Source organism: Athalia rosae, chromosome 1 (genome assembly GCF_917208135.1).
Source record: "Athalia rosae chromosome 1, iyAthRosa1.1, whole genome shotgun sequence".
In the NCBI taxonomy this organism is placed as follows: domain Eukaryota; kingdom Metazoa; phylum Arthropoda; class Insecta; order Hymenoptera; family Athaliidae; genus Athalia; species Athalia rosae.
In genome coordinates this window covers 2,090,843-2,115,263 of record NC_064026.1, presented here as the reverse complement: position 1 = coordinate 2,115,263, position 24,421 = coordinate 2,090,843, and the positions used below count along the sequence as shown (strand labels likewise).

General features: G+C 45.1%; 5 protein-coding genes across 11 annotated transcripts; 2 read left to right on the top strand and 3 right to left on the bottom strand.

Moving 5' to 3' along the window:
* The first annotated feature begins 100 nt into the window (after nt 1-100).
* LOC105693321 lies at nt 101-13,744 on the top strand. Its single transcript, XM_012413161.3, has 21 exons — nt 101-1,340; nt 2,016-2,126; nt 2,310-2,401; nt 2,545-2,637; nt 2,722-2,825; nt 8,217-8,281; nt 8,365-8,524; nt 8,643-8,785; nt 8,859-9,063; nt 9,224-9,385; nt 9,483-9,764; nt 9,919-10,170; nt 10,239-10,414; nt 10,488-10,637; nt 10,731-11,022; nt 11,127-11,336; nt 11,424-11,574; nt 11,641-11,863; nt 11,968-12,097; nt 12,178-12,298; nt 12,426-13,744. Exons 1-21 carry the CDS (start codon nt 751-753, stop codon nt 13,175-13,177), a joined length of 4,464 nt encoding a protein of 1,487 aa, XP_012268584.2. The 5' UTR covers nt 101-750; the 3' UTR covers nt 13,178-13,744.
* On the bottom strand, nt 3,044-6,634 carry LOC110117453 (electron transfer flavoprotein beta subunit lysine methyltransferase-like). 2 transcript variants are annotated; one of them, XM_048649060.1, is made up of 4 exons: nt 6,498-6,634; nt 4,997-5,136; nt 4,388-4,900; nt 3,044-3,477 (listed from the first exon to the last, which is right to left on the bottom strand). In XM_048649060.1, exons 3-4 carry the CDS (start codon nt 4,860-4,862, stop codon nt 3,134-3,136), a joined length of 819 nt encoding a protein of 272 aa, XP_048505017.1. In that variant the 5' UTR covers nt 4,863-4,900; nt 4,997-5,136; nt 6,498-6,634; the 3' UTR covers nt 3,044-3,133. The 2 variants fall into 2 exon arrangements, with proteins under 2 accessions (XP_048505017.1, XP_048505018.1); XM_048649061.1 differs by lacking the exon at nt 6,498-6,634 and adding an exon at nt 5,199-6,218.
* LOC105693332 lies at nt 6,671-8,117 on the top strand. Its single transcript, XM_012413173.3, has 2 exons — nt 6,671-7,149; nt 7,278-8,117. Exons 1-2 carry the CDS (start codon nt 7,094-7,096, stop codon nt 7,606-7,608), a joined length of 387 nt encoding a protein of 128 aa, XP_012268596.1. The 5' UTR covers nt 6,671-7,093; the 3' UTR covers nt 7,609-8,117.
* A 117-nt stretch (nt 13,745-13,861) lies between the features above and the next one.
* LOC105693527 (nuclear receptor-binding protein homolog) lies at nt 13,862-19,452 on the bottom strand. 4 transcript variants are annotated; one of them, XM_012413527.3, is made up of 11 exons: nt 18,816-19,452; nt 18,608-18,712; nt 18,249-18,473; nt 18,025-18,155; nt 17,844-17,938; nt 16,689-16,772; nt 16,304-16,603; nt 16,059-16,218; nt 15,759-15,990; nt 15,567-15,686; nt 13,862-15,489 (listed from the first exon to the last, which is right to left on the bottom strand). In XM_012413527.3, exons 1-11 carry the CDS (start codon nt 18,942-18,944, stop codon nt 15,184-15,186), a joined length of 1,887 nt encoding a protein of 628 aa, XP_012268950.1. In that variant the 5' UTR covers nt 18,945-19,452; the 3' UTR covers nt 13,862-15,183. The 4 variants fall into 4 exon arrangements, with proteins under 4 accessions (XP_012268950.1, XP_012268951.1, XP_012268952.1 ...); XM_012413528.3 differs by having other exon boundaries at nt 16,304-16,591; nt 18,816-19,450; XM_012413529.3 differs by having other exon boundaries at nt 15,804-15,990; nt 18,816-19,448.
* Nucleotides 19,453-19,707: 255 nt separating this feature from the next.
* LOC105693515 (ileal sodium/bile acid cotransporter-like) lies at nt 19,708-24,276 on the bottom strand. 3 transcript variants are annotated; one of them, XM_048649037.1, is made up of 7 exons: nt 24,129-24,276; nt 22,006-22,323; nt 21,696-21,905; nt 21,436-21,610; nt 21,098-21,360; nt 20,794-20,980; nt 19,708-20,704 (listed from the first exon to the last, which is right to left on the bottom strand). In XM_048649037.1, the coding sequence occupies exons 2-7, from the start codon at nt 22,318-22,320 to the stop codon at nt 20,520-20,522; spliced, it is 1,335 nt and encodes a 444-aa protein (XP_048504994.1). In that variant the 5' UTR covers nt 22,321-22,323; nt 24,129-24,276; the 3' UTR covers nt 19,708-20,519. The 3 variants fall into 3 exon arrangements, with proteins under 3 accessions (XP_048504994.1, XP_048504995.1, XP_048504996.1); XM_048649038.1 differs by lacking the exon at nt 24,129-24,276 and adding an exon at nt 22,878-23,435; XM_048649039.1 differs by lacking the exon at nt 24,129-24,276 and adding an exon at nt 22,427-22,856.
* Between the last annotated feature and the right edge of the window lie 145 nt (nt 24,277-24,421).

Here is a 24,421-nt window from a genome sequence, read left to right as displayed (position 1 = left end):
CATGGAACCCTGTTACACGACAGGTGTTCATTACCGCAAAGTCTGTTAAGGGAAGTTTGAATGTCGCGTATCATCTACATAGCGGTGATAACGTTGTCGCTTGCATCGATCGGTCGTTTCCGAGAGCAGGGAAGAATGTTGTTTTTCTCAAAACGACAGTACGTTGCACCCTGTCACAGGGGGCCGGGGATCTCTCCTTCCTTCGGGCTCTGCCCTCCCTCATTTCCCCGCAACCGCGCGCTTCAAATTGCGAAGCTAGGGTGCGCCTGGTCAGCGCGGAGGGTGCGCACCCATGGACCGTTCGCCATCGGAACAATGGTGGTAGAGAGCAGGCTAACGCCCACCAAGCATCCAGTCTGATCGCGAGCTCATCCGGAGCACCCTCGCCCTTGACTGGGTGGACCATCGCGCGCTGCTCGAAACCAACCCCCGGCCACCCTCCTGGAGTCATACACCGGAGCACTTGACTTTTGGTGTGCTTTTGGTCATACGAATTCCTGGATTAATTACAACGCCTTCAGCTTCCAACCCCAGCCACCGTTCCTGAGGGAGGCAGTCCCGTTGTATACGAATGTCGGTTCGGGTTTGCCCGGATCCAAGAGGTGCCGTCACAAAGGGTTGTCGAAATTCGGCGCGTAGGAGTAAAATCCGCTCGTCCTCGAGTTAGCATGTGTCGATGAATTCCGCTCTCAGAGATCTCGATGGAAGAGGTGTAGTAGAGTCGAATAACGGGATCAACACGGGGTTGGTATGAAAGAGGAAGCGAGATATTATACCGGTAAAATGCACGATTCTTACGTTTGGCTGGTGGTGATCCCAATTTCCTGGCTCTGTCTCGTTAACGACGTACAGTCGAAACCCGAGCCGTACTGCGGGGGAAGATTAACCGCTACCAGGGGGGTGATACTGACCCCGAACTTTCCCGGGCCCTTCGAGGTCCCGATCAAGTGCAGGTGGGTGATCGACGCGTCTGATTTGCCGGTGGAAAACAGCTCGATATCGGTCTACCTCACGCAACTCTACGTCTACAAAGGGTTGACCTTCACGGAATACGCTTACTACGAGTCGGAGTCCCTCAGTTTGGGCGCTACCGAAATTCAGGAGGTCACCGAGGGCAACGTCTTCGAGTTCCGATGGTTCAAGACGTTCCGACCGATCCTTGTCATCGATTTTCACCTCGACAGACTCGAGGGTAACCACGTGCGGGTACTAAACGACCTCCTCAACGTCTACGGATTCAATCTCACTTACGAGATGTCCGGGGGCCCGGCTAATCCCAAATCGTGTTCAGTGCGTGACTGCTCGTACTCGGGAAACTGTTTATTGGCCTCCAATTACTCGTAAGCTATCAAATAATCATCCTTACACCTCAGCGTTGGCGAAATGTTCAAGTTACCGGTGAAATTTCGTTTTATATTAATTTCATAACACCCGCGGAATCGCGAATCTGACCCTGGGGAACCGCTCCGAAATTTCCTTTGCATATGTACGCATATTCCACGGGGGCGCATTCCGCTGAACAATTCTTTGCGCAAAATTCAACGCTTTCCGGGTAGGCGCCAGGCGCCAGCAAAAGTCGAGTCCCCTGGCTGGAAAATCGTTTTATTTAAAATCTCTCGCTCAAGATTCCGCGAAGATAAACGAAAATTGCTAGGCATAAAAGCGAGCCGATTTTGACTCGAGATTAATTGTTTCAATGATCGACCCCCTCACGTCAGCTCTGGGGTCACGACCTTATGATGAATACATCCCCAGTTTTTTCCTCTCAATTTAAACGCAAGTCACGAAGTATCCCGGCTTATCTTTTATTCCAAGGGGAGGGCCGATGAGCTGACACGCTGGAATATCGCTTCGCAGATACCGCTATTGATTAAAAATACCCAGGAAGTTGCCTTAGCGCGATATTCTTTCGCCTGAATCACGTTCGCTTACAAGGGGAAAGTTTTCTCCAACCGCGAAAACATACGCATAATCCCGCGTTACACGTGATCTGTATGATTTATCTCTTTTCGCAGGACATTCTGGTGCGAATGTTTCGATGGATTCAACGGACGCGATTGTTCTAATGGTCCTCTATGCGTCGACGATCAACACCATCCTGTCTGCCAAAACGGAGGAACTTGCAGGTATAGCTCACTGAGTATGATTTCATGAGTCCTTGAGGGTTCCCCAAAGGTGAATGGTCCGTGATTCAATACAAATCAACGGACACATGCGCAGGGTTTTTCCGTAACCGGCGGTGGAAACGTTTAAAAAAATTATGTCAGTAGACCGAACCGATTGATTGATTCTATTTTCTCCTACCTCAGGCACATCGGAGCAGAAGCTGTACGCTGCCAATGTGTCGAAGGTTTTACCGGAAATTACTGCGAAATTCCACCGGTGCAAATTTCCGAAAATGGTGAGGCTCCCTTGTACCGATTCGGTCTGAAATTCTCTATAGCGAGCATTTATATTACTCATTACCTCTTTTATGGGTATCGAAGAGCTCGAGAAATACATAGGTATACAAATGCGTGATGAGATTCCTTTACTCCGTTACAGAGTGCGTCGAGGAGGGTTGCGTTCTCCAGTGTCCATTGGAGGATGTGCGTCAGAAAGGATGCGATTGCAGAAACGGGACGAAAATAATGACCGGTGAGTCTGCATAAAGTCAACGCGGTGCAAACGTATCATTTCGATCGCTCATTCACAGTTTTTTTTTTTTGTTTTTTTTTTCAGATCGTTCGAGATTCGAGTGCAGAATAAAATTGACGAACGCGACATCCGTCAGGATGGTCATCCCCCCGAATCAGGGAAGCTTGGAAGCGCTGCTCGTCAGACAGGTAAAAATCTCCTTCGGGCTCTTCATTCATTAGCGAGTAAATTTAATCGTTACAAACTCATCGGAGCGACGATGATTCTGATCTGGTTATCGAACAGAGCTGCGCCCGCGGGCCTAATTATGAAGAAATAAAACGGTCACGCTGCGCAAAGAAAACAATTCCTACCCGAAATCCTGTGTCATTCGAGGACACCCCGGGCACAAAATTCAAACTCGTCATTAGTAAGAATATCGTAAATGTGTATTTTCATGGTTTGCGAGAAAACAGTTCATCGGAGCGTATGCGATTGATAGAGCGGACGTGCTAAACTAAGGGATTTTGGAAAACTGCCAGACCGTTGAGGAATCAAAGCCGTAGTTTTCCCGACGCACGTTCTCCGGCAGAGGGTAGGTTTTGAGTCTCTTCAATTTTTTGCGCAATTCGTCGGTTACCCCGTGCCTTCCCGGATCACCCAGGTAAATTTTGGCGCCCCGAAGAAGAGCGCCGTCCAGCCAAGGCTCGAGGATCTCGGCGATTTCCGCGTCGTAAAGGAGATCGCCGACGAATATCACGTCGAATCGATGCCTGTAAGATTCCGCCAGTAAATTATCCTTCGACGTTCTCAACCGTACCTTGTTCAAGGCGGCGTTCATACCGGCTGCCACACAGGCGACTGTAAAAAACCAGCGTATCGTCGAACGGTTAATAAATATTTGCACTGCGATTGGTCATCGGCCATCTGGCTGTTCGAGGAACCTGAACGGAGCCGGGGAGCCCCGCCGTAGCGGGGTCAAGGACTGGGAGAAAGCCCGCAAGGTTTTTCCAAACAGTTTCAACCGGGCCTAGGATTCCACGCGCGACAAAAAAGTAAATTCACGGCACGGGTTTATTTCATAAAAACCTCCGATGATTCCGATGACTTCCCCCACCTCGGTCCATTGGAGGCGATGCGTATTTCTCGGCATTACCTGACGCTATAAACTGCATGCAAATTAGGCAATTCCAGTTAAGGATCTTAATCGCTGGTATATTTTTCTGTTTTGTAATCAGAGGAGGAAACGATGGACTTTTTCGAGTGCGTTTCGCAGAAGTGATAACGTCTTATCCGCGTTATCCGTCAAGTGTATCACCCGGATCGCTAACTTAATTAACCATCAATGAAAGAAGGTAGTCAGTTGATTGCGATTATTATCAGAGACTCGTGCGGAGAATCGTAGTTATCAATCGTACATCGGTAGCAGCCTGTACACTCCGTTATTTATAGTACGCTAGAGATAAGCCCGACGACGTACAGATACCTATTATTTCCGGTTTCGTTCCAAAGTCCAACCGTAAAAGCAACGAAACTGATTTTCATTTACCCGCAGCTGTTGCGCTAGCATTCAACAAAAACATTCTTCGACACGTTTATGGTGTCTCGCAATGAGCAATTCGTCCGTATAGCTAGACTGAATTTTTCCTCTTAGCGAGAGGTTCTCAACTCCCGCGATTCCGACATGTTACGACGATTTCACAGCCGAGAGCGAATGTAAATCAACGATTCAGTGGTAATAATACCATCGGGTCGAATGAAACGGGTATACCTGGATCGATGTCGTTGGCCACGACCTCGCTGGCCCCCCTCAGTTTCGCGGCAATCGCAGTCGCGCCGCAGCCCGTCCCCAGATCGAGGACCGTGCAATCGCCCTTTTGGAAAAGATGCTCGCCGTGGTCAAGGACGAATCTGGCCAGAGCTTGACCGCCGGGCCAGTAGATGCTCCAGAAGGGTTCTCGGAACGTTTCGATCGTAGCGGGGTCATGTTCCCGATCTTCGTTACTCGGTGATGGCGCGGGGGCGTGATACAGGGGGCAATTAGGGGTCAGAAGATGCAGACTTATCTCAGGAGTGAGATGATTTCGCGTGATTTCCGTGTTCCTCAGGATAGCTCCCCTCGTAATCGACTCCTCCGAATCTCTTACCGCTGTCCAGCTCTTCTCGACTCTCGCGAAGTGACCCGTTTTTCCGCCGATCGCAAAAGAGAGGAGCGATTTTTTGACGGACGTAACTCTCCCCCGCATCGCGATAGGATTCAAGAACACCCTCGGATTCTGGAGAACTGGAAAATCGTGGTTTCAGTTTCAATTGTTGTGTCTACACGTTTTCGCAATACAATCGCCGATTTTCTGCGATTCATTGTCAGATGTGGACATACCTTTATGATGAATTCAGCATGCGCGAGGGGCTCGTTGCGTGGCCATAGAAACCCACTTTACAACGGAGCCGCGGACGTCATACTCGTGACGTCGTAATCGTCCTTTCGAATAGAATGGCGTTTGGATAAAAAATCCCCGTCTGTTACATAATATGAATAAATTAATCGATGTATTATAATTAACGAACTGCAAGATGCATACCGAAATCGCGTTACGTCTGTACAGTTTGGAACGTTCATAAAATATGTATAACATTTATACGCTAAAGACTATAATGATCAGATATTTGTTATTTTTACAATGCTGAGTCAAGTCAGATTAAGCGATTACAACGGACGACTGATTGCCGATGATATCTCTGGTTTTTCGAGCGTTCCCCGAAGTGTCGCGACTGATATGTGGAACGGTATACACGTACAAAAGGAAAATAAACCTTCACTCCTATATACCGGCGATTCGTGAAACCTAAAAAAATCACGTGAATCCCGGAGTTATTTATAGCCGCGGTACTTGCGCCGCTCTACAGATCAGATAATTGCAAATCCCTTTCATTTCGCACGGCGTTCATTCATCAGGATTACAATTCGCATGGAACCGTTTCATACGGATACGCAATAACTCGACCGATGAGTGGACACAATGCGTCGTAATTCGGGTTCTTTTATTAGCCGTACCGAAGAGTACGACCGAGAATGCCACAAGTGGCGAAGAACCCACGTGCGGTCCACGAATCCCCGAAGTGCAAAATATGCCGCAGACCGACGGGATTAAGCTCGTCGGATCTTTCGATCGATTCGTACGAGTTGCGACCGGCTAACGATCGCGTCCGCGTAGTTTGACCCCAAGATATTAAATTACGACCGGGCGCCCCGAGTGTCGCCGATGAATCATCGGGTCAGCGAAATCACTTTCAGAGGGGATAAACCCTTGGAGGGTCGAGAAACGAGAAGCGAGGAGGAGGAAAAGTGAAGAGGACCGAGCGATGACGTAGTAGCAAATACTCCGCTCGTGTCCCAGACAGGTGAAACGGTGCCCGGCGGTGGGGAGATGCGGTTTTTCCCCGTCGATTCCAAGGTACGGGGGACACTCGAGAATTCCAGCGATCGCAGGCTTCTCGAACATGAGGATCTCAATCTCTGGTTGACAACGCGATTCTCGGCGAGTCCCAGATTTTGAGAGACGAGAAAAAAAAAATAAATAATAAATAAAAACAAGACACAGAAACCGAACGGCAGAAAAAATGAAAAAAAAATGACCTAGCGTAAGATGGAGGAAAATCCTCAGTGGGTCGTTTCGCGAGAATTGTTCGCTCGAGACGCCGAGGTTCTCAACATTGGCGGGAGCCTTGACGAATTTTTCGTGGAGTGACGGAGATCGTTTCTGAAAATCGTGTGTGTTCGATTTATTGGTGCGATTCCCGGATTCAAGGCTCCACGGGATTCCTGCACGCTTATTTCGTAGGCAATGGTAGATATAACTGTATTGTGTATACGTACGTACATAATACGTGGATCTGTTCGGCGGCTCGCCAATGAAAGTGCGTCGTAATCGACGGCAACGGGGATAGGGGAGCCCGTTCTCTGGAATAACCCTCTGCCACGTGACCAGCTTCGACGAAGAGGGGATTCCGGCCTCTATATAAGGGTGTCGGACGCTGCGACGGGGACATTCGACGTTGAATAGCCAAAGCAACTACGCGAGGTACGGCGGGTCGTGTCTCCGGTAATATTGCAAAGTGTTGCGTGAGATTGCAAAATACATCGAGGAGGGGGATCGGTTAAAAGTTTACCCAGCGAAGCCGAGAGATAATATATATAAAAAAGAAAATAAGTGCCACGTGTGGTTTGAGTGATAATCGATATCTGGTGGAGTCGTCCCTCGGCGAATCATCGGCGTTTAACGACTGATATCAACTGGTACCAACCGGACTCGAGTGTGTGATATAACAAGTCACTCCAATTGCACAGAATAATCAGCTAGTGAGTGAGAAGCGTATTTCCAGTGCGCCTAGGAAAGAGATAAAAATTTTTCCACAGTGGACAAAAGTGCGTCGAGGAAATTCACGAATTAAGAAAAAGGAGCGGAAAATTTCAAATATGACTTACGAGGACGTAATCATGCCAGTCACACCTCAAACAGCCACTTTCGAAAGGTAAGCCTCGGTCGTTTTAGTGGAAATTACAAAGTCTCGACGTATCGGTGGTGAAATTACATCAATCACCCAGTAATTACTCCTCTCTTCGCACGGTTGAATAATTTTTTTACAATTATTAATTCCAGTGGTAAACTCCCCTCGGAACTCCAGCGAGAACTGAGGTGCCAAAGGGCGGGGACAGAGGTGACTTGTGGAATGTTGCCCACCTTGCGGGCCCTGGCGTCCCGCGAATGTTGGAGCCCGGGTACCGTCTGCCTGGTATCGCAGTACGAAAAAACAGACCCGGCTCAGCACCTTCAGATGACCCTGTTGGAAGCTTATTGCCGGGAACACGGTATCCAGGTAGTAAACGTGAGGGCGGATTACCTGAGATCGGCGTTGGGTCCGCAGCATGTGGACTTGTCCTGCGTGTTGGTGACGATCGCTGATCCCTTCGTACTTGAATCACCCGAATGACTCGAACGGTCTACGACGTCCTGCCTGAATTCGGAGGGAAAAAATCGAATGAAATATTAATTTCTAATTATCGTGGGGGCGAAACTCCCGAGCGGATCGTTGAGATCTTGCATAAGAGATTTCAGCTCCGGATGTATTATCCATTAATAAAAATATGTTATGCGGTCTCCGTTACGTGCAGAGTCCGGGGTACGTACGTATCTTAAGATTTCGTTGCCGCGCCTGTAAACACGGGGGACATCGGAAACAATAAGTGGGAGACTGTTGTCCGTGTACAATGTCCGTATTATTACATAATAGATATGTTAGCGAGTACAGGGATAGAAGGGTCGTCGACCCGGTCGGTGGCTAAATATGAAAACCACCCGTTATCGAGTGATAAATCAAAAAGATTGTAGACTTAGTATACGTAGCAGGGAAATACAATGAGACAAAGCGATGAAAAATATTTAGAAGTTGGAGAAAATTTTGAATAAATAAATGTGAATAAATACGTATTTTCAAAACGACGATGCGAGTGTTCTTGAACCTTGACTTCTCACACCCCCAATCCTCTTCGCTCCCCCCGAATTTCATTTCGACTCAAACGATCGCCCGTCTGCTTACAGATCGGGAAATACTTGAGAAATGCTAACATATCCTCCGTAGAGGAACTCCGAACCTTAAGCGTCACGTAAGTATTTCTAAAGACGTTTCGTAATAATTAGAAACAACAATTACTTTTTCAAAAACGACGTTCGTGGTATTCGGATGTAGGCCGACCTCGGAAGTCGTATTTCACTTCTTTGGCAACACAGACGACGGGGACAAGATAAGAGAATCTTTGAATCGTTTGGTGCAGCGGCGCCGTCTCGGTGAAATTTCTCTCGAATCGACGCACTTTACTTTTGAGCAAAAACCCGCTCTAAAACTGCAGGTACAATGGTCGTGATTTCTCTCTGATACCGAACGGTATATGTGTATTCATACGTGTACGTGGATAGGTATAACTTCACCACCTGATAGTAATCCAGGATAACGGCTGCACATTTCAGAGCCTGCGGGTAAATCAGCCGAACGAACGCGAGGTACGATTGGGTGATCAATTCATCGTATCGTGCGTTGCCCAGGGCAGTTATAATCTCACTTTTACCTGGTACAAAGATGGAATGCTGGTTAACACCAGTAAGGCTACCAGGTAAGAACCGGGGCTCGATGTACGAATCTGTTTTCCCTGGTGGTTGTGGCGGCTGCCTGATTTGTTTTTTCAGGGAGATCTGGCTGAAGCACCTCCCGAACGACGGATCGGAACAGCACACCTCACTGCTCGGGATCGACAGGTCGACGATCCTCGACGCGGGACGTTACACCTGCCAAATAATCGACTGGGGAATGCAACAATGCAAAAGCATCACCATCGACATTCGGGAGGAACCGAACGTCAGAATTTTTCCGATGAGCGCGACCATCGAAAAGGTATACATACACGAATTATGAAATATTATCCTCCAGGATAATCGACGCCGCAAGCGGCATGACCAATTTTTCGTATACCTCGCGAAATACGAAAGTTTTCACCGTTTCCACCCTCTTTTAAAAAATTCCCATCCGTCAAAACTGACGTACATTTGCCCAGGGTAATAACATCCAGCTAAAGTGCCTGACCCCGAACATGCGGAGCATCGGCATTGGATTTGGGTGGAGCAAAAATCGTGCATTATTGAAACTCGAGCCCGGAAGCGAGGTGTGGGAGGATCTGTTCCCGGCCGGGAGTATACTGAAAATCACAAATGCCCAAGTACGCCCGGCGCTCGTAGAGTCGCGTGAATTTATAACGCGCACGTCCCGCTGAATTCCACCGTTTGCGTCTCGTTATCGATAAAACTTTTTCTCAGAAATCTTCGATATACACGTGCAGCGTGGCGCAGAAGTCGATGGCGGTTCGCGTGGAGGTCGTCAATCGCACCCTAGTCCCGATATGTTCGACGGAGAGAGCTTGGGGCGTGCGATGGCCCGACACGGGGCCCGGGCTCGAGGCCCTTTTGGACTGCCCGATGAATTTCCTCGGTAATCGCGTCTCGAGACTCTGTTCGATGAAAGACGCGACCACCCCCGAGTGGCAGCTGCCCGATTTTTCGGCCTGCCTCTACGAGCCATTTCTCGCACCGTACAACAACGTAAGTTGAAAAAAAAAACAAAAACCCTCGCAGACACTCGAGCTCCATAGTCCGATCTGCTGTCGAATGGGTATTTATCTTGAATGCATTCTTCAAATACCTGCGAGAAAATTAACCACTTCCAACGTAAAGCGCCTATTTTTTCATCCCAAAGTTTCAAAGTTTAACACTAGGATATCAGAATACGACAGGCGCCGAGACCCTCGAAGCGTACTGGGATATTTTAAGATCGAGGAAAACGCCCCTGTACCCTGGCGAGGGCGATCGCATCGTGACTCTCCTTTCGGAAATTGAGCAGTATCTCAACGCTACGAAGGAACTGAAAAATTTCCATCATTCGGTCGGGGCGTTCATGCGCATCGTTAATTTCGTCGTCGAAAATGAGCATTCTATTTTAAACGAGCAGGTGAGTTTTTGCAGGTGAGATTCTTCCTCACAGCAAGCGCCCACCTGTATCCTCATTTCACTCCGTAGCAATTGTCGTTGATGCAACAAATGGCCCGACGTAATTTGGTGCATTGGTGCGAAATAGCGAATCCCGCTAGAATGCACCTGGGGTTGTCGGGGATGATAGCTGATGTGACTCCTCTGCGAGTAGACGACAATGACGCCATGACTCGCACGAGCGAGATACCCGGCTCTGATAAAATGTACGCCATCGCATTTGCGCCGCCATTCAAACCGCAAAAAAAAGCTCACCTTTCTTTTTCTGATCGCCTACAGATACCCCAGTTGGTACGGCGAAAAAATTGTCGTACGCGTGCGAGAACACGACTTAGGGATCGGCGGGTCGAACGGCGCGCTCGGTGTAGTCAGCATTACGTACAGAAATTTGACGGGACTTTTGCCCAGGGTGTACGTCGCAGAGCTCCGGTGAGTATAATATTCGGTGGATCGTTGGCAATCTCGTAGAGAATCTGTGGCGAAAGCAAAAATTAATAATTGTATTCTACCATGCTTTGGAAGCGATGGCACAGATCTTGAGTATCGCATTAATTCGCGGATCGTAACGGTAGACGTAGTATTGCCGGAAAACCAAACAAAGCTTTTACAAAGCAAAATATCGGTCGACCTACAGTTACGTCACACCCGAAATCAATCGGGCCTGTGGAATATATCCTGCGGAGCAGCAGATTTCACAGGTTCGTGGAACTTGAATACCTGCGTGAGTAATTCTCTACCAGGGGGTAGCGCGACTCGCTGCGTTTGTCCGCACGCGGGGACCTTCGCTGTGTTTCTCACGGCACGTGCCGTCCGAGTGAGTAAAACAATGAATAAAGGAAAATTTTACCCTTCCAATTACGCAGATCGATTCTCATTTCATCCGATTGAATATAATGCGGATATCTTGCGTCTACACAGGTAGCCTTGGCCAAGAAGGAGCAGACCACTTTAGTGGTGGTGGTTGGCTGCGGGATTTGTTTACTACAATGCCTGGTCACGTCCCTGATCCTTGGCTCGTGTTGGTGGAACAATCGATCTTGGTTGAATTTCCTCAAATTACAATGTTCCACCGCCCTTGTGGGAGCGATGGCTATTTTTATTTACGCCGCGCACCACCCCTTGCCAGAGGTGGGTGCGTCACACGTGTATACGACGTAGAGCTCGGATTCATTGCGAATGATTTTGAACGCCATCGGATGTCCTTCGATATTTCAGAGTTCCTATTCCGTAGTCGCCATATCCTTGGAGGCTTTTCTCCTGGTGGGGACGTCGGCGCCTATATCTCAGGCGATGATCGTCTACGCCGAATTGACTCAAGTTCGACCGAGCCAGCATCTTCAGCCCACCGTGATCGCGGTGATTACAGGTGAGACGCTGCGATGCAAATATATAACTCGCTCTTCGTTCGACTCATTTTTGTGGAATTTTGCAGGGGTTCCGGTTTTGGCTATGCTCGCGACGGAATTGGCCCACAAAAGCACCGGTTGGCACCACGAATCGTGGTGGCTCATGGCTGGAAGCGGAGTGCTTAATATATTCGTAGCTTGCGCTACGATGATGCTCCTTATATTCGTTTTACTTCACATCGGCGTCGTCCACAAAGCGCACGCACTCGTTACCGGAAATATTCTGAAGAAGGAGTCGATAAAAATTAGGTAGACGAGCGAAAAATCAGCAATCTACCGACAGGCCATCGAGTGATAGATTCCCTATTACATTACAATGTAAATATTTTCGCACGTTAATGTTTTCGTTACAGAATTAGGTTGCTGCGTCGTGCGGCCGTCGTTTTATGCGGCATAATTTCGGTGGAAGCCTGCTCGATATTTTACGTGAATTCATTATCAGCCATCATGCATTACATATTCGCAACAGTGAGCGCTCTTCTGGTGAGTGGATCACGCGAGCACCGAATGATTTGTCCCAGATTGAAATCCAGAGCACCTCAGGACGCTTTTGTAATTTTCAGGGATTCATAGTCATCGTTGCCTACGTGATAAACGGCGAGATTCAACTCATAGAGCCGATGCTTGAAAAATTCAAATGGAAAACGAAGACCAACGACGAAAATCTCTCGGAACCGGTCAAAGGTATATCCGCAACTAAATTTTATTAGGATCGGGTCTTCGAATCTGATCGGCGCACGTTTGCGATTGCTCATCCTCGGAGCTCGTGTCCTCGAATTGTTTGTTAAGGACGCAATTTTTCGGCCCACAGTTTGCTCGAGGAGTAACGAGAACTCGGAGAACGACGTCGGGCAATCTCTGCCGCTGAACGACCACCTGGAGGTCCGGGGCGTCGCAGCCGGGAGCATCGACACGCGAGAATATGCCGCTGAACCGGCTCACGCCTACAAAAATTTTTCCCTACCGCCCGCAGCCAGATTTCTACCGGACAATAGAATCGACGGGGCGGAGAACGTTAATTTGGAAAACTACAGCACGAGTCCGAGAAAATATCAGGAAACGAGGCTCGAGCCTCCCGACACGGGCGGGACCGTGGGCCTGAGTGCGGTTGCGGGTGCCAGTGCGATTCCGAATACCAGTAGCGGGTCTTCCCTTCCATTCGAATCATACGGGACGGCGGATCATCGAACGTTCCGAGATTTTAATCAGTATCACGGCGTACTCTACAGAATACCTGCTCAAGTAGCGATTTCAAATTGCTCGGCGAAAGTCTTGTGCAACGCGGACGTCGAGTCGCGAATGAACATCGGCACGATGCCCGATGTCACCCTGGCGATAAGTAGCGAGATCGAGCTACTTCCCGTCCAAACGAAGGCCAGGGAGCACGTTAAAACTATACCCGACATCGCCAGTACAGCCGAACGCAAGCAGCCGGACGGCGAAGAAAAAGCTCCGAAGATAGTCGTTACCGATTGCGAGAGCAATGCGACCGGGATGCTGGATCGCATCTCCCACGATCTAGATTATCTTTTGAACCGTAGACATAGCAAGGACGAGGCGTAGCACGTGAGGCATCTCGATGCAAGCATAGAGCCATCATCACTCGATTCCGAGCCTAATTTTATGGTTTAGAATTAAATACCATCGTTCATTTCATTGTATTCCGTTACGGTGGAAACCCTTTATTTTCATAGATGTTGATCCGTCCTTCTCGATTTTTTTCCGATCAATTGTCGATTATAATGTCCAGGTATCCATGTGTGGTGTGAAAATTATTACGTGAATATATGCGTTCGTCAATTGTGCGATACGATCAGCAGGATAACTCTCGAACTTCGTACGCGCAATGTCGTCAACTATTAGGGGAAGGCAGGGATGTTTGCCCCACCGTATAAATTGAACCGTTCCTTAGAAAACTATAGAACAAGCAATATGTATCTACCTATTTTCTATGAAGTGGTTTGATTCAGCCGGTGATTCAATCATTTCTACTTTACCTCGATACAAATAAGTGTAAATAATTTTAGACGGTGCGGAGGCACTTTCACTGTGCGCGATATTTGTATATTCAAAATAAAAATATTTACAAAAAAGAGCGTGCCAATTAATCAACGAAGATCCTTCGCTACACATATTAATCAACCAAGTATTAAAATTCCGGTTTTTACAATTGATATACCAATAAATAAATACACAAACAAATAAATACACAATAACGCAAGGTGTGCATGTCTCATATGCATAAAATTTGTAAATATTTGTTTATTGGTGATTCAGAGACCTACTACATTTTATACATTCTACGATTATTACACTTAATAGGTACAACGAACAAATTTGGCATTACACCGCTGCTCTAAACAATCGCGTGCAAGGCGCAGCTTTCCGCAAACGAGAATCGAAATATTGGAGTTGGTGAGCGACATTCGGTAATATTAAACAAAGAAAAAAAAAAAAATCGTGGGGGAAAGACTAATCATTGACCTTTCGGATTTCATTATCTCTGATTATTGATGAATCGGCGCTCATGCTCAAGTTGATTCCTGGTTTGATAATCGGTACCCCACCAAGCTCGCAGGAATATGTCGTAACATGATACGCTTTTTCGTGATTTTCGCTCGCCGATAAAAACTTATTGAAATGAAAAACACACGCCGCTATTATGAAAAATGCATTTATTTATTAATTTATTTATTTTTGGTTAATTTGTCGCGTCACTTTTCGTATTAAAATGACGCCAATAGTTTGAAAATCAAATTTACGCGGCGTCCTCGTTGTTTGATTTGGTTACAATAAAAAAAAAAAAAAAACAGAAAAATAATCGCAATAACACACAGAAACGAGTATTTCTCAGGGAAACAAATGCGACTTTACGAGGGTATAAATCCCCTAAAGTGTCTATAAGTGATTTAGAATTTTACAAATGGCTGGAGCAGTTGCCGAACAAAATCATAGCAGGTATACGTCTGGAAGCAAAGGAAAGTTGCAAAGGCGCAGAGATATCCTTTTTCTTATCATACTTTCGTCACGTGCACCGATTAGATCGCCTCGGCAGCTAAAACATTCAATAGAACGGCTCCGCGAGAGAATGTATCTACGGCTGGACTACAATGGAAAATAAAGTCCCATAGAAAAGTTCCATAGAAGTAGATAAAATAATCACTCAACCAATTTGCTACGCTGTGTGAGCGTATGCAAAGCTTTGAGATATCCTAACAACGTTATAAAATTTTCACTAATATTTCAGCGATATACAATATAGTACAATATGACCATTCCTATGCTTTCTTCGAAGTATATCCTCATCCCTAGGAGTAGAGAGCATGACCTTGAAGTCATGTCATACTATACATCAAGACCGTGTATACGTAGATACCTACGTGTCATTAAAGTGTGCACATTTACGGTCTTGGTTATACTCTCACATTAAAGCCATGACCCCTCCCATCCTCCAGGCCATCCAGGCCAACCTTCCGTCGTATTTACTTAAATATAAAAATACATAGCCAGTCTATATATAAAATGTGTATGGTGGCACATTGAACCGAATTATCACAAATACTCGATGGTTAACTGCCACTGTCGGCGATTATTGACGATTCCGCTTCCTTACTTTCCGTTATGTCATTGTTACTGACTCCGGTTACTCCAGAACTTTCATAAGAACTGCCACTCAAGCAATCCCCACTGGATGTTGTGGTACTGACAATAGAATTATCTAAATGTTGTAAGCTAGGAAATTCAGAGCCAGACAGTAGCAGGGTTGTTTGCGTTGGTAGACTTGTCAAGGACACCATTCCTGGATTCATCAATTGCTTATTGAAACAACTCCGCAAAGCCTCTTCGATCAGATTCCCTATTTTATCACGATCGTTCTGAGACAAACGAAAAAGTTTAGTTAATAGGCTGATAGAATTGAAAAGTTTAGGTGGCTTTCAAGATCTATACTCACCTCGTTGATAAAGCCAAAATGTACAAGTTCTTGTGCAAGAAGCATCGACGTATCAATTTGCGTAACAGGACATGTCAATTGTCGATTCATTTTATCATCCATTCGCAAGAGTATTGTCATCTGAAATGCATGGCGATACACATTAATTGAGAACTGCGAGGAGCTGGGAAAATGCATGTTGCGCATTCTCACCCTTAGCGATGTAGGCGAACGTCGGAGTAACAATGGAAGACTTACAAGCAATTCACGACTTTCTTCCCTTGGTTTGACGTTACACATCATATTTACAACTCTACGGGATTCGAAATCGAGTGGTTCAGGCGTCACAGACTTTACTGACTCAGTTACCTCAGGCGAAATTGCTCGAGGTCGAACCGGAGGTGGTAATTTTGGCATAAATGCGGTTAAGGGATATATTCCGTACCTAAAAAGTCCAATGAAATGATAAAATTATTTTTTCAATACTACTGCCCTATACTATTCGAAACTTACTTCACATCTTCGACGAATTTTTCCAACTTTTCGGCAACTGGAATATCGCTAGAGCGAATCTGCTGTGGAGGACGTCCGATGTAGTGTATTTCAGCAACGACCGTGTCTGGCCCATACAACCTTTGAAGAACCTCGTCTGTTATTGTTTCAGAAATATTCGCTGCAAATTATTAACGAGATCGATTTATCATAAGATGGCAAATAAATTACAAGTAGATACCAGAAGAGCAACTCCGAATACTCACTAGTGGAATTAACCAGAGCATGAGCAGACAATAACTTCAGGGAGTGAACCTCAAAGAGAAGGGGATGAAAGAGAAGTTCTCTGGCACTAGGTCGGGAGAGTGGATCTACTTGGAGACATTTGTGAATAAAATCTTTTTGCTGAGCATCATCTAACGATTCTATCGTCTTGTTGATATTTTCATCTGTGACCACGGTACCGGTATCACCATTTCCTTGAATTTCTAGAGCAGCCATTTCCAGAGCGCACATTCCAAAAGAATAAATATCAATGGCTGGAGTCACAGAATCTGAAAATAGACCTGTGAAAATATGATTGTTCCACCCACTCGGTGAAAATATTCCAAAGTTACATGACTCGTAATTGAGAATGGTAATTTAACTCACTCGCATACTCGGGTGCAACAAAATGCATATTCTTCATGTTTGCTCTACAAGTTTTGACATGGTGATGAATTGCATCAGGTGCCACTGGAACGTAGAACAAACGTGTTTTTTTGTTATTTTACTGGAAGGCAAAGATCTTCTGAACTATCATATAAAATTACTGAGCGAGGGTTGCAGGTGGCGCTGGAAAGTTTTTGGCTTATCATTTACATGTAGTATTAATGTCAAGTTCAAACTGAGCCCTCATTTCAATTGGTTCTTCAGAAGCCTAATGACAGAGTTCTTCGTGTACAAGACTTACTATGGAGACATGGTGTTGTTGTTCTATTAAACATTACTCTGCATCGCGATTCAATAGAGTAACTGAACCAATGAGTTATCGTATTTTTCATGGTTAGTATACAATATGTATTATAATAATAATGTTGTTTACCTCTCCGTCCCTAATTTACTTAGCTGATGATAGATGTTAAATTCCCAAGTTTATACTTTTGGCCAGCTCACCATCTGTGACAAGTTACACACCAACTGGTAACTTGTAGGTGTTGAAAAGTTTAATCTCCAGTTGGTGAAAGTACGTTTGTACCTCCTTTCTCGTTGATGGCATTGCTGTTTTTTTTCATTATCTAGATTAGGCTATATGCTACAATTAAAAATGAGGACTCAAGTTACTCCTAATACAAGAGAACATTAGAAGCACAATCTGTCTGTCCCACTTGTGCAAGTGGCAAAATATAAGAAACGATTCGTCCGTTACTATCAATATTTAAAAATAAAGCTAGGCGCAGTTGATGATGAACATATTAGAACGTAAATCGAAGTGTTATATTCCTGCTATTCGGTCATTCATGAGGACATTTCTGTTGCTTCAGATCTCTTAATATATGATCTTACTCTCTCCCAGACTTTATCGATATAATTTCTCCTCGTTTATGATAAGATTATCGTATTCATTGATACAGCGCAACTTTCCGATTAGCTAGGAATGATTCGTGCACTCGATAATAATGCCAACAGTTTTATCATCATTCAAATCTAGTAGTCATACCACTCAATGCCTACATAAGTATCGTGTTCCCTATTTCATGATCAACGTGAATAATGGGTTACATGTACGTAACATCGCACACCTAGAATCTGCATCTCACTGCTTACCTGAACCAATTTTTACTAGGCCATTGTGCTGAATAAATATAGTATCACAGGTGAGATTTCCATGAATAATAGGGGGTGAGCAAGAATGCAGGTAACTGGAACAAGAATTTCCTCAATGTATTCTAGCGTAGATCAGCGAAGGGAGTCACAATGGGAATCTTCAATAATGCAAATTGCTCACCTTAAAGCTGAAAGAATTTGTGTACACCATCGTTTCCAGGCTTGCAAAGGTAATTTTTTAACATTACGCTTTGTTCTTTTGAGGAACTGCTTCAACGAACCCGACGACATATATTCGGTAATAAATATGACCTGGAAATCAACAAGTTGTAGAACGTCAGTATTGTAGGATCGCAGTTACTTGCAAATTTCAGAGAAGTAGATACCTGTAATACATCTACTCACCCGTGGTTTGTCATTGTGAGTATCTGTCCAATATCTATGAAATTTAACTATATTGGGATGTTCTAACTGCGTGAGATTCTCAAAGACGAGCTGAATTTTCTCTTCCTGTGCTTTGAAATTTTTACGCTCAGAGAACTGCACTTCATTCCAAACAACCTCGACACCTTCCTCTGTGTCCATTGCAAGGTAGGCACAGTCAACGCCTGGTAGATCCCTCTTTTCAGCCTATTGAAAGATGGAATTACATGATCATCAGCTTTTTCATTAGACTTTAGCAATGCGGATACTTTGTGACAACAAATCTTTTGTATTTTGAGAATTCAGAATTTAGCGGTTTATGCGGTTGTCAAAGTTCTTACTTCCATATCTGTGCTCTGCGGAATTTTTTCAATTTCACCCCCGCTGCTTCGAGCTCCTGCAAAGCTAGACCCTTCAGCTAAAGCTGACTTGGTAGGAACGTAAACCTGGAATGACACATTGCACAGTGATTTAGTAAAATAACTACGTTGTCTCTACCGTGCAATTGTTGACATAAGTCGACGAAGCTTGCAAGCAAGCGAAAGATACCTCTTCACGCCTTTTGAGCCAGCGTCCGCAAGGACTCTCCTCCAGGATTTCACTCTCATCCTCAGAATCCTCGCCACTTTCGCGGGGTGACTTGTGCTCTGGATCTGTACTCGAACGACTCCCAGGCATTACATACAACAATTAGGACGGCACGTTCAAGACTTGAAAGCTCAACGTCACCGAGTTTAATACCATAATATTACAAATATCTCATATGATCACGGCGAGAATATACGTCATAGACAAAATATATTCTAATATATTTATACATATACACGCCTCCTACTCGAGTGACACATGCACGACCGATCCCAATTGAAACGTTATAGGCATGTAGATTATTTACGACACAACGAGAACTACCGACGAAACATATTACTCGGTGATACCGGATTAACGTTTTGCGGCATAACAAATACTGCGATTATTATCGATTATTATCCATTAGCCAGCTCGCTGTTCGAATTGAGCAGTGTCAGGGAAGAAATATTCGTCTGACACACACTACACACCGTCAACGCTCATTGCGATGTACCTGTAATCTTGTCTCTTTGGTTAAAGCTTGCACTGATTGTGAGATACATACGACGGATGGGATATGGTTCAGTCGAGTTCGAGTACTGCGAGTACCTACCACACCATGAATACCATCAACGCCGCGCCGCGCCCACCACCTCCACCTACGCGTTTTCCGTGAGAGATGGCGCCCCCCAATGAAAAAATAACGAACCCTTATATCTTGCCCAGCTTCCCCCTCCCGCTTTATACTCTGGCCGGCGTTTAAATTAAACGTGCGGGAATGGGAATCATCCGCAGTATCGTAAACTTCCATCAGTCAAGCATTGAGCAGTTATTCGATGTTTCGCACGTTTTACAATAAACAGGTCATACATTTCGGTAATAAAAAAATCAACGTTTAATATATACATCTCATATATGACTAAACATCAAAATACTTATGCCTAAATACTTATCTAAAAGAGCGCGGCGATAAATGCTGTTAATCTACATCAATTATTGTCTGTACAATAGCTTGCTGTACAACAGTAAAATTTGTTGTATACAATGCGATTTGGAAATTAAAAAAATAGAAGGCACTTTTACTGTTGGGATTTCAAAACATATAACTAATTTTTTTTACAGGTAGGGGATCTCATTCGAATTGGGAAATTATAATCCTACTTCAAGTCCGCATTCGCGACGCACTCGCTACAATTTAGATTACAACAATATAAGTATCAGTTATGGGGAAAATCACCCCTCAGTCGCAACCTGAACTCTTCGGGTCCGAGAGTTGCTAAAACCGTAGGTCCCAGGTTATTTAATCTGACCATATAAGGTACATATTTTAACTACTCCTGCTAGATATCTACTCGATACACAATCGCATTTTAAAATTCATTCTCGAAATCTTTATCTGTGCATTATTGGAGGAAGGGCTAGGGATGGATATGAAATGCAAACACAGGGCGTTTGGATGGTTAAGTACGTATCGTACCGGTGCAGGGAACACTCCAAAAATGCTTCGTGTTACAAAAAAACGACCAAATAGTGAGCAGCCTCTGCTCATTGTGTCCGCGTGATACGACCCTTGGCAGGTGAGATGTGGCGAGCCGAGATCTGTGAAACAACAATTTCAAATAGCTTTGCGTTAAATCCATTTTGATACGTTGTGTCTTTCGGCCGCCGACAAAGATCTGCCAATCAAGCACTCCCATCAGTCCGTGTGGACTTATCAGCGTCGGCGATGGTCGGTATCGGATCCGCGGAGCTTCGCAGCTTCTCCGAGGAAGCAGCCAAGGACTTTTTTCGCCGATCGTTGATCAATTTACCAATGAACCATATTGTCATCGGGATCGGGGTCATTATCGCCACCGCGACCGGCGCAACTGTGAATTATCATAAGAAACCACTCGTTAACATTCAATTATCCCCTTCGCGATGTGTACACGAGTTGTGCCCGTTAAAATGTTCTTACTGGTTGTCAGGTCCGCTGCTGGTTGAGGAAGCGAGAACCGGAGAAGGAAGATGGATATTCCGGTATTCTGCACTCCGGTTTCGATCGAGATTGCCGTGATGTCCGGACGCGGCTGTTTCAGAACCCAAGCGACTATCATGCCGAATAAATAGCCAAGCCATGGAAGCCCAATACCAGCAACTATTATCTGCAATGATTTGTTTCACGCAGGAGTCGTATTGTTCGGGATTAGATTGATGAATTTCGAGGAGGAATTTTCGTGAGTTTGCAGGATCGTCATAAGTAATAAATTTGGCATAATTACCCGCCACGAAAACAGCTGGAAAAGATAGAGATTCGTGACGATTGCAAAGACGATGATGAATAGGATAAGCAGGCTTGAGAACGGTTTTAGAATCCTGACTAGAAGCCTGCAGACCCTGGGCAACTTTTTCTGTATTATGTATCCAATAGCCAGTGGGACGATCAGTGAAACCGCAAACATTGCTATCTTAGAGTACGGAACTACGAGATCTCCCTTATGGAATATCGATCTGCCAAGGGTGAAGATCCACAACGGCATCATGGCTGTACATATGAAAAAATTAAATACTGATCCGTTGAACGCAATGCTGACAGCCTGGAATCGAGACAGGGACTTACCGAATGCAGCCAGGGTACTTATGGTAGTCATTGTAACGGACAAGTTGAGGTTTCCATCCAATAGTGCGGTCCAGATGTTGGAGGCTCCGCCACTTGGACTTACTCCTGAGAAGAACATCCCTATGCGCATCTCAGCATCGTCAGGAAAGAGTATAAGCCCGATAACGTAGCTCAGCTGTCGACAGAAAGAGCTGGTGATTTCCGTGCACGATAATTGGACGACCCCTTCTCCCTCCTCCCCGCACACGAAATCAACTTACCAAAGGCATGTAGAGAAATTGACAAAAAAATCCGATCGTGGGACCAACGGGTTTTTTTAACGTACGCTGACAGATGTCCCAGTCCATAGCACAGCCGAAGTTGATGTACAGGACGGAGACGAGCACCGCTACGCAGACCGTAAATAGCGTATCTATAACGCGCTCCTCGCGAATTACGATGACCTCGAGGGCTTCGGAACTTTTGTTGCCCTAAGAACCAAAAGGGCAAAATTATTCGGTATGTTTTGCCGCCCTGCGGACCTCGAGATGGAAGATTTCGTTGGCTAAATTTACTCGGTTCCGGTCATACCGCAGAAGAAGCTATGGAAATAACTACATCCGCTCGACCGAGGAAGTTTGCGGTAATGTTGAGACAGCTCTTCCAGGTAGAGTCTTCGACGTCACTCGGATCCAAAACCGGCAAGTTAGGGACGCTAGCAACCGAGTCCCGGGACGAACTCGCCGTCAAAATTCCATCGATGATGTCCGCTGCGTTGACTGGGGCGGAAAAGGGTACGCACAATGTCTCGTGCATGTGGATCGTCACATTCGGAGAAGAGAAGGTCACGTTCCACGCCGAAGCCGACCCCATCAGCAAGAGCAACCCTATCACGGCTGACTCCATCGTCTATGCGAGAATTTTTTAATTAACGAACAAGGCTCAACTGCAAATGCCACAAAACTTGTCGTACGAGTTTAGCATATATTTAGTGCTTTGCAATAGCACTTACTTGTGACTTATAGAAAAACCGATTATAAGCTGACTCGCCGATTACAAACTGGTCGGGTATAAACTGATACCGCGCGGTCTCGGTGTTTCAATAAGTATCGGTGTGATCTGAACCTTGATGGTTTAATCGATTAATGCGCTATTATATACCCCTTATTACAACAGGGCTAATAAAGTTGAGTGGCACAAGACATTACTAGCACGATCAAGATCGAACACGATTATCTTGAAACGAGCCTCCGTGTAAGAAGTCTCGTCCGCGTTTACACATAAATCGTGCTGTACGTAGGTATACGAATCACTTAACGGTATTAGAGGTTTTAAATCTTGAATCAGTCGTAAATGGGTAAACTGCGACGTATTCTCTACGGACGATGTGATTTACTTGCCTGGGGAGATAGTTCAAGTATAGTTCATGTATACGCGAAATTTGTATTACGGACCACGATTACCTTTGTTATTCTCCCCTGCAAATCTACTAATAGATGTTAGCCCAATCTGCCGTATGTTATTCCCGCAATTATGAACTTCGCCAAGTTTTACTTTTCCGTAAAGTTTTACGTGCATGAGAGATGTGATAGGTGTTCGTTGCTGCAGATAACGCTCTGTAGCGTACACAAGCGTATTTCTCTCAACAAATAACGTATCAAAAATTGTTCTGTACGTTCACAAGGACTTCGCTTAGTCACTGGCTCTAGATTTATACAAAACGTACCTCGATGAGCGGACGGCCCCCACCTTCAATAATACCTACTTTCATTTTGCGGCCGGTATGATAAGACTTGCAGAAATACGTAGCTCTACCAAGTATAAATCAAATGAGCGTAATGCGTATGTAGTCTCGGATCTTATGGGTAATTATCACATATCGGTGGTAATTATGGAAAAGGTCTAGAAAGGTGTCATAACAGGAGATACGTTGACTTAATATTGGAAGTTCTTGTTATCTTTATCGGTCGGTGCCGAATTTGTTCGTCAATTATTGAGCGATTGCGGGTTATTATGTCCATAACTAATTCTCTTGCGATAGCTTCTCTCCGCAGATTAGTGTCAATCAAATATCTGTACGTGCGAGATAAAAGGTTCTTGATAAAGTAAAGTGATTAAAAATTACTATAGATTAGAAATAGAACAAATGATTAATCTTCAAAGGTTTCGTTCGCCTAAATCGCGACTTGCATTATGGCAATGCAGCCGAGTGAGGATCACCCAGAATCCGAAAAATCTCGATCAATAAATGACTATTTATACGCGTATTGCATCATCCTTTTCCAAATTGTCACTACAATGCAAGCATGATGCATACAAATGACTAATTGTTAGGATGATAGAAATAACAAGTTACCTCACAATCAGACTAGGAGGAAATCGTATAAAGAACATTCCCACAAATGCCTACAATGGTGATTGTTGTGCAACAATCGAGAAAACTACGCTCGTAATAATACACGTACAGACAGGCCCTGAAAATACCGGAGATCGGGATCACGACTTATTTTATTCAAGAAAATCATATGCTGATATGTCATTCACGTGCAGTTGATTGCAAGTTACGTGTATAATCTTGAGATAAGGCTTTATGAATTCCGAATGTCCAATAACCATGATTCTCCTCGCCCTCACGTGTTCGGCAAAAAATACACGCGCCGCATGCGTAGGGTAGGTGATTGTCAACGATAGCTGATTGGGATAACCGTTCATACCTGGCTTCCAAATTAACGCGAAATGAATCCTCGAGTAATCCAACGTTTTTGGTATCTCATCAGTTCCTGATTCACTGCTCACCAGTTTCTCAAATACTTCGATTTACACAGGAATAAATGATAACCGACCGACGTCGCGTGACGACGTCAATGGCAATGAGAACATTAAAATACCGTAAGCTTAAATTCGTTGCAGGTAGATACTCGATGATTGCAGCATCACCGACAAGTCTGATGATGAGCCCAACTCTTGAATGACCTGAGGGCGCCACTTGAAGAGTGCGACTATCTGC

Coding starts and splice junctions, on each gene's coding strand:
- LOC105693321 (XM_012413161.3), top strand. CDS start 751: ATGAAAGAGGAAGCGAGATATTATACCGGTAAAATGCACGATTCTTAC. Junction 2,826..8,216: donor AAGCGCTGCTCGTCAGACAG/GTAAAAATCTCC, acceptor GTCTGCTTACAG/ATCGGGAAATACTTGAGAAA. Junction 8,786..8,858: donor AACACCAGTAAGGCTACCAG/GTAAGAACCGGG, acceptor TTGTTTTTTCAG/GGAGATCTGGCTGAAGCACC.
- LOC110117453 (XM_048649060.1), bottom strand. CDS start 4,862: ATGCGGGGGAGAGTTACGTCCGTCAAAAAATCGCTCCTCTCTTTTGCG. Junction 3,478..4,387: donor GGCCAACGACATCGATCCAG/GTATACCCGTTT, acceptor GGTTTTTTACAG/TCGCCTGTGTGGCAGCCGGT.
- LOC105693332 (XM_012413173.3), top strand. CDS start 7,094: ATGACTTACGAGGACGTAATCATGCCAGTCACACCTCAAACAGCCACT. Junction 7,150..7,277: donor CAAACAGCCACTTTCGAAAG/GTAAGCCTCGGT, acceptor TATTAATTCCAG/TGGTAAACTCCCCTCGGAAC.
- LOC105693527 (XM_012413527.3), bottom strand. CDS start 18,944: ATGCCTGGGAGTCGTTCGAGTACAGATCCAGAGCACAAGTCACCCCGC. Junction 16,773..17,843: donor CCTAGTAAAAATTGGTTCAG/GTAAGCAGTGAG, acceptor TCTACGTTCCAG/TGGCACCTGATGCAATTCAT. Junction 15,991..16,058: donor AAATTCGTCGAAGATGTGAA/GTAAGTTTCGAA, acceptor TGGACTTTTTAG/GTACGGAATATATCCCTTAA.
- LOC105693515 (XM_048649037.1), bottom strand. CDS start 22,320: ATGGAGTCAGCCGTGATAGGGTTGCTCTTGCTGATGGGGTCGGCTTCG. Junction 21,361..21,435: donor AAGTACCCTGGCTGCATTCG/GTAAGTCCCTGT, acceptor TCATATGTACAG/CCATGATGCCGTTGTGGATC. Junction 20,705..20,793: donor AGCAGCGGACCTGACAACCA/GTAAGAACATTT, acceptor GATAATTCACAG/TTGCGCCGGTCGCGGTGGCG.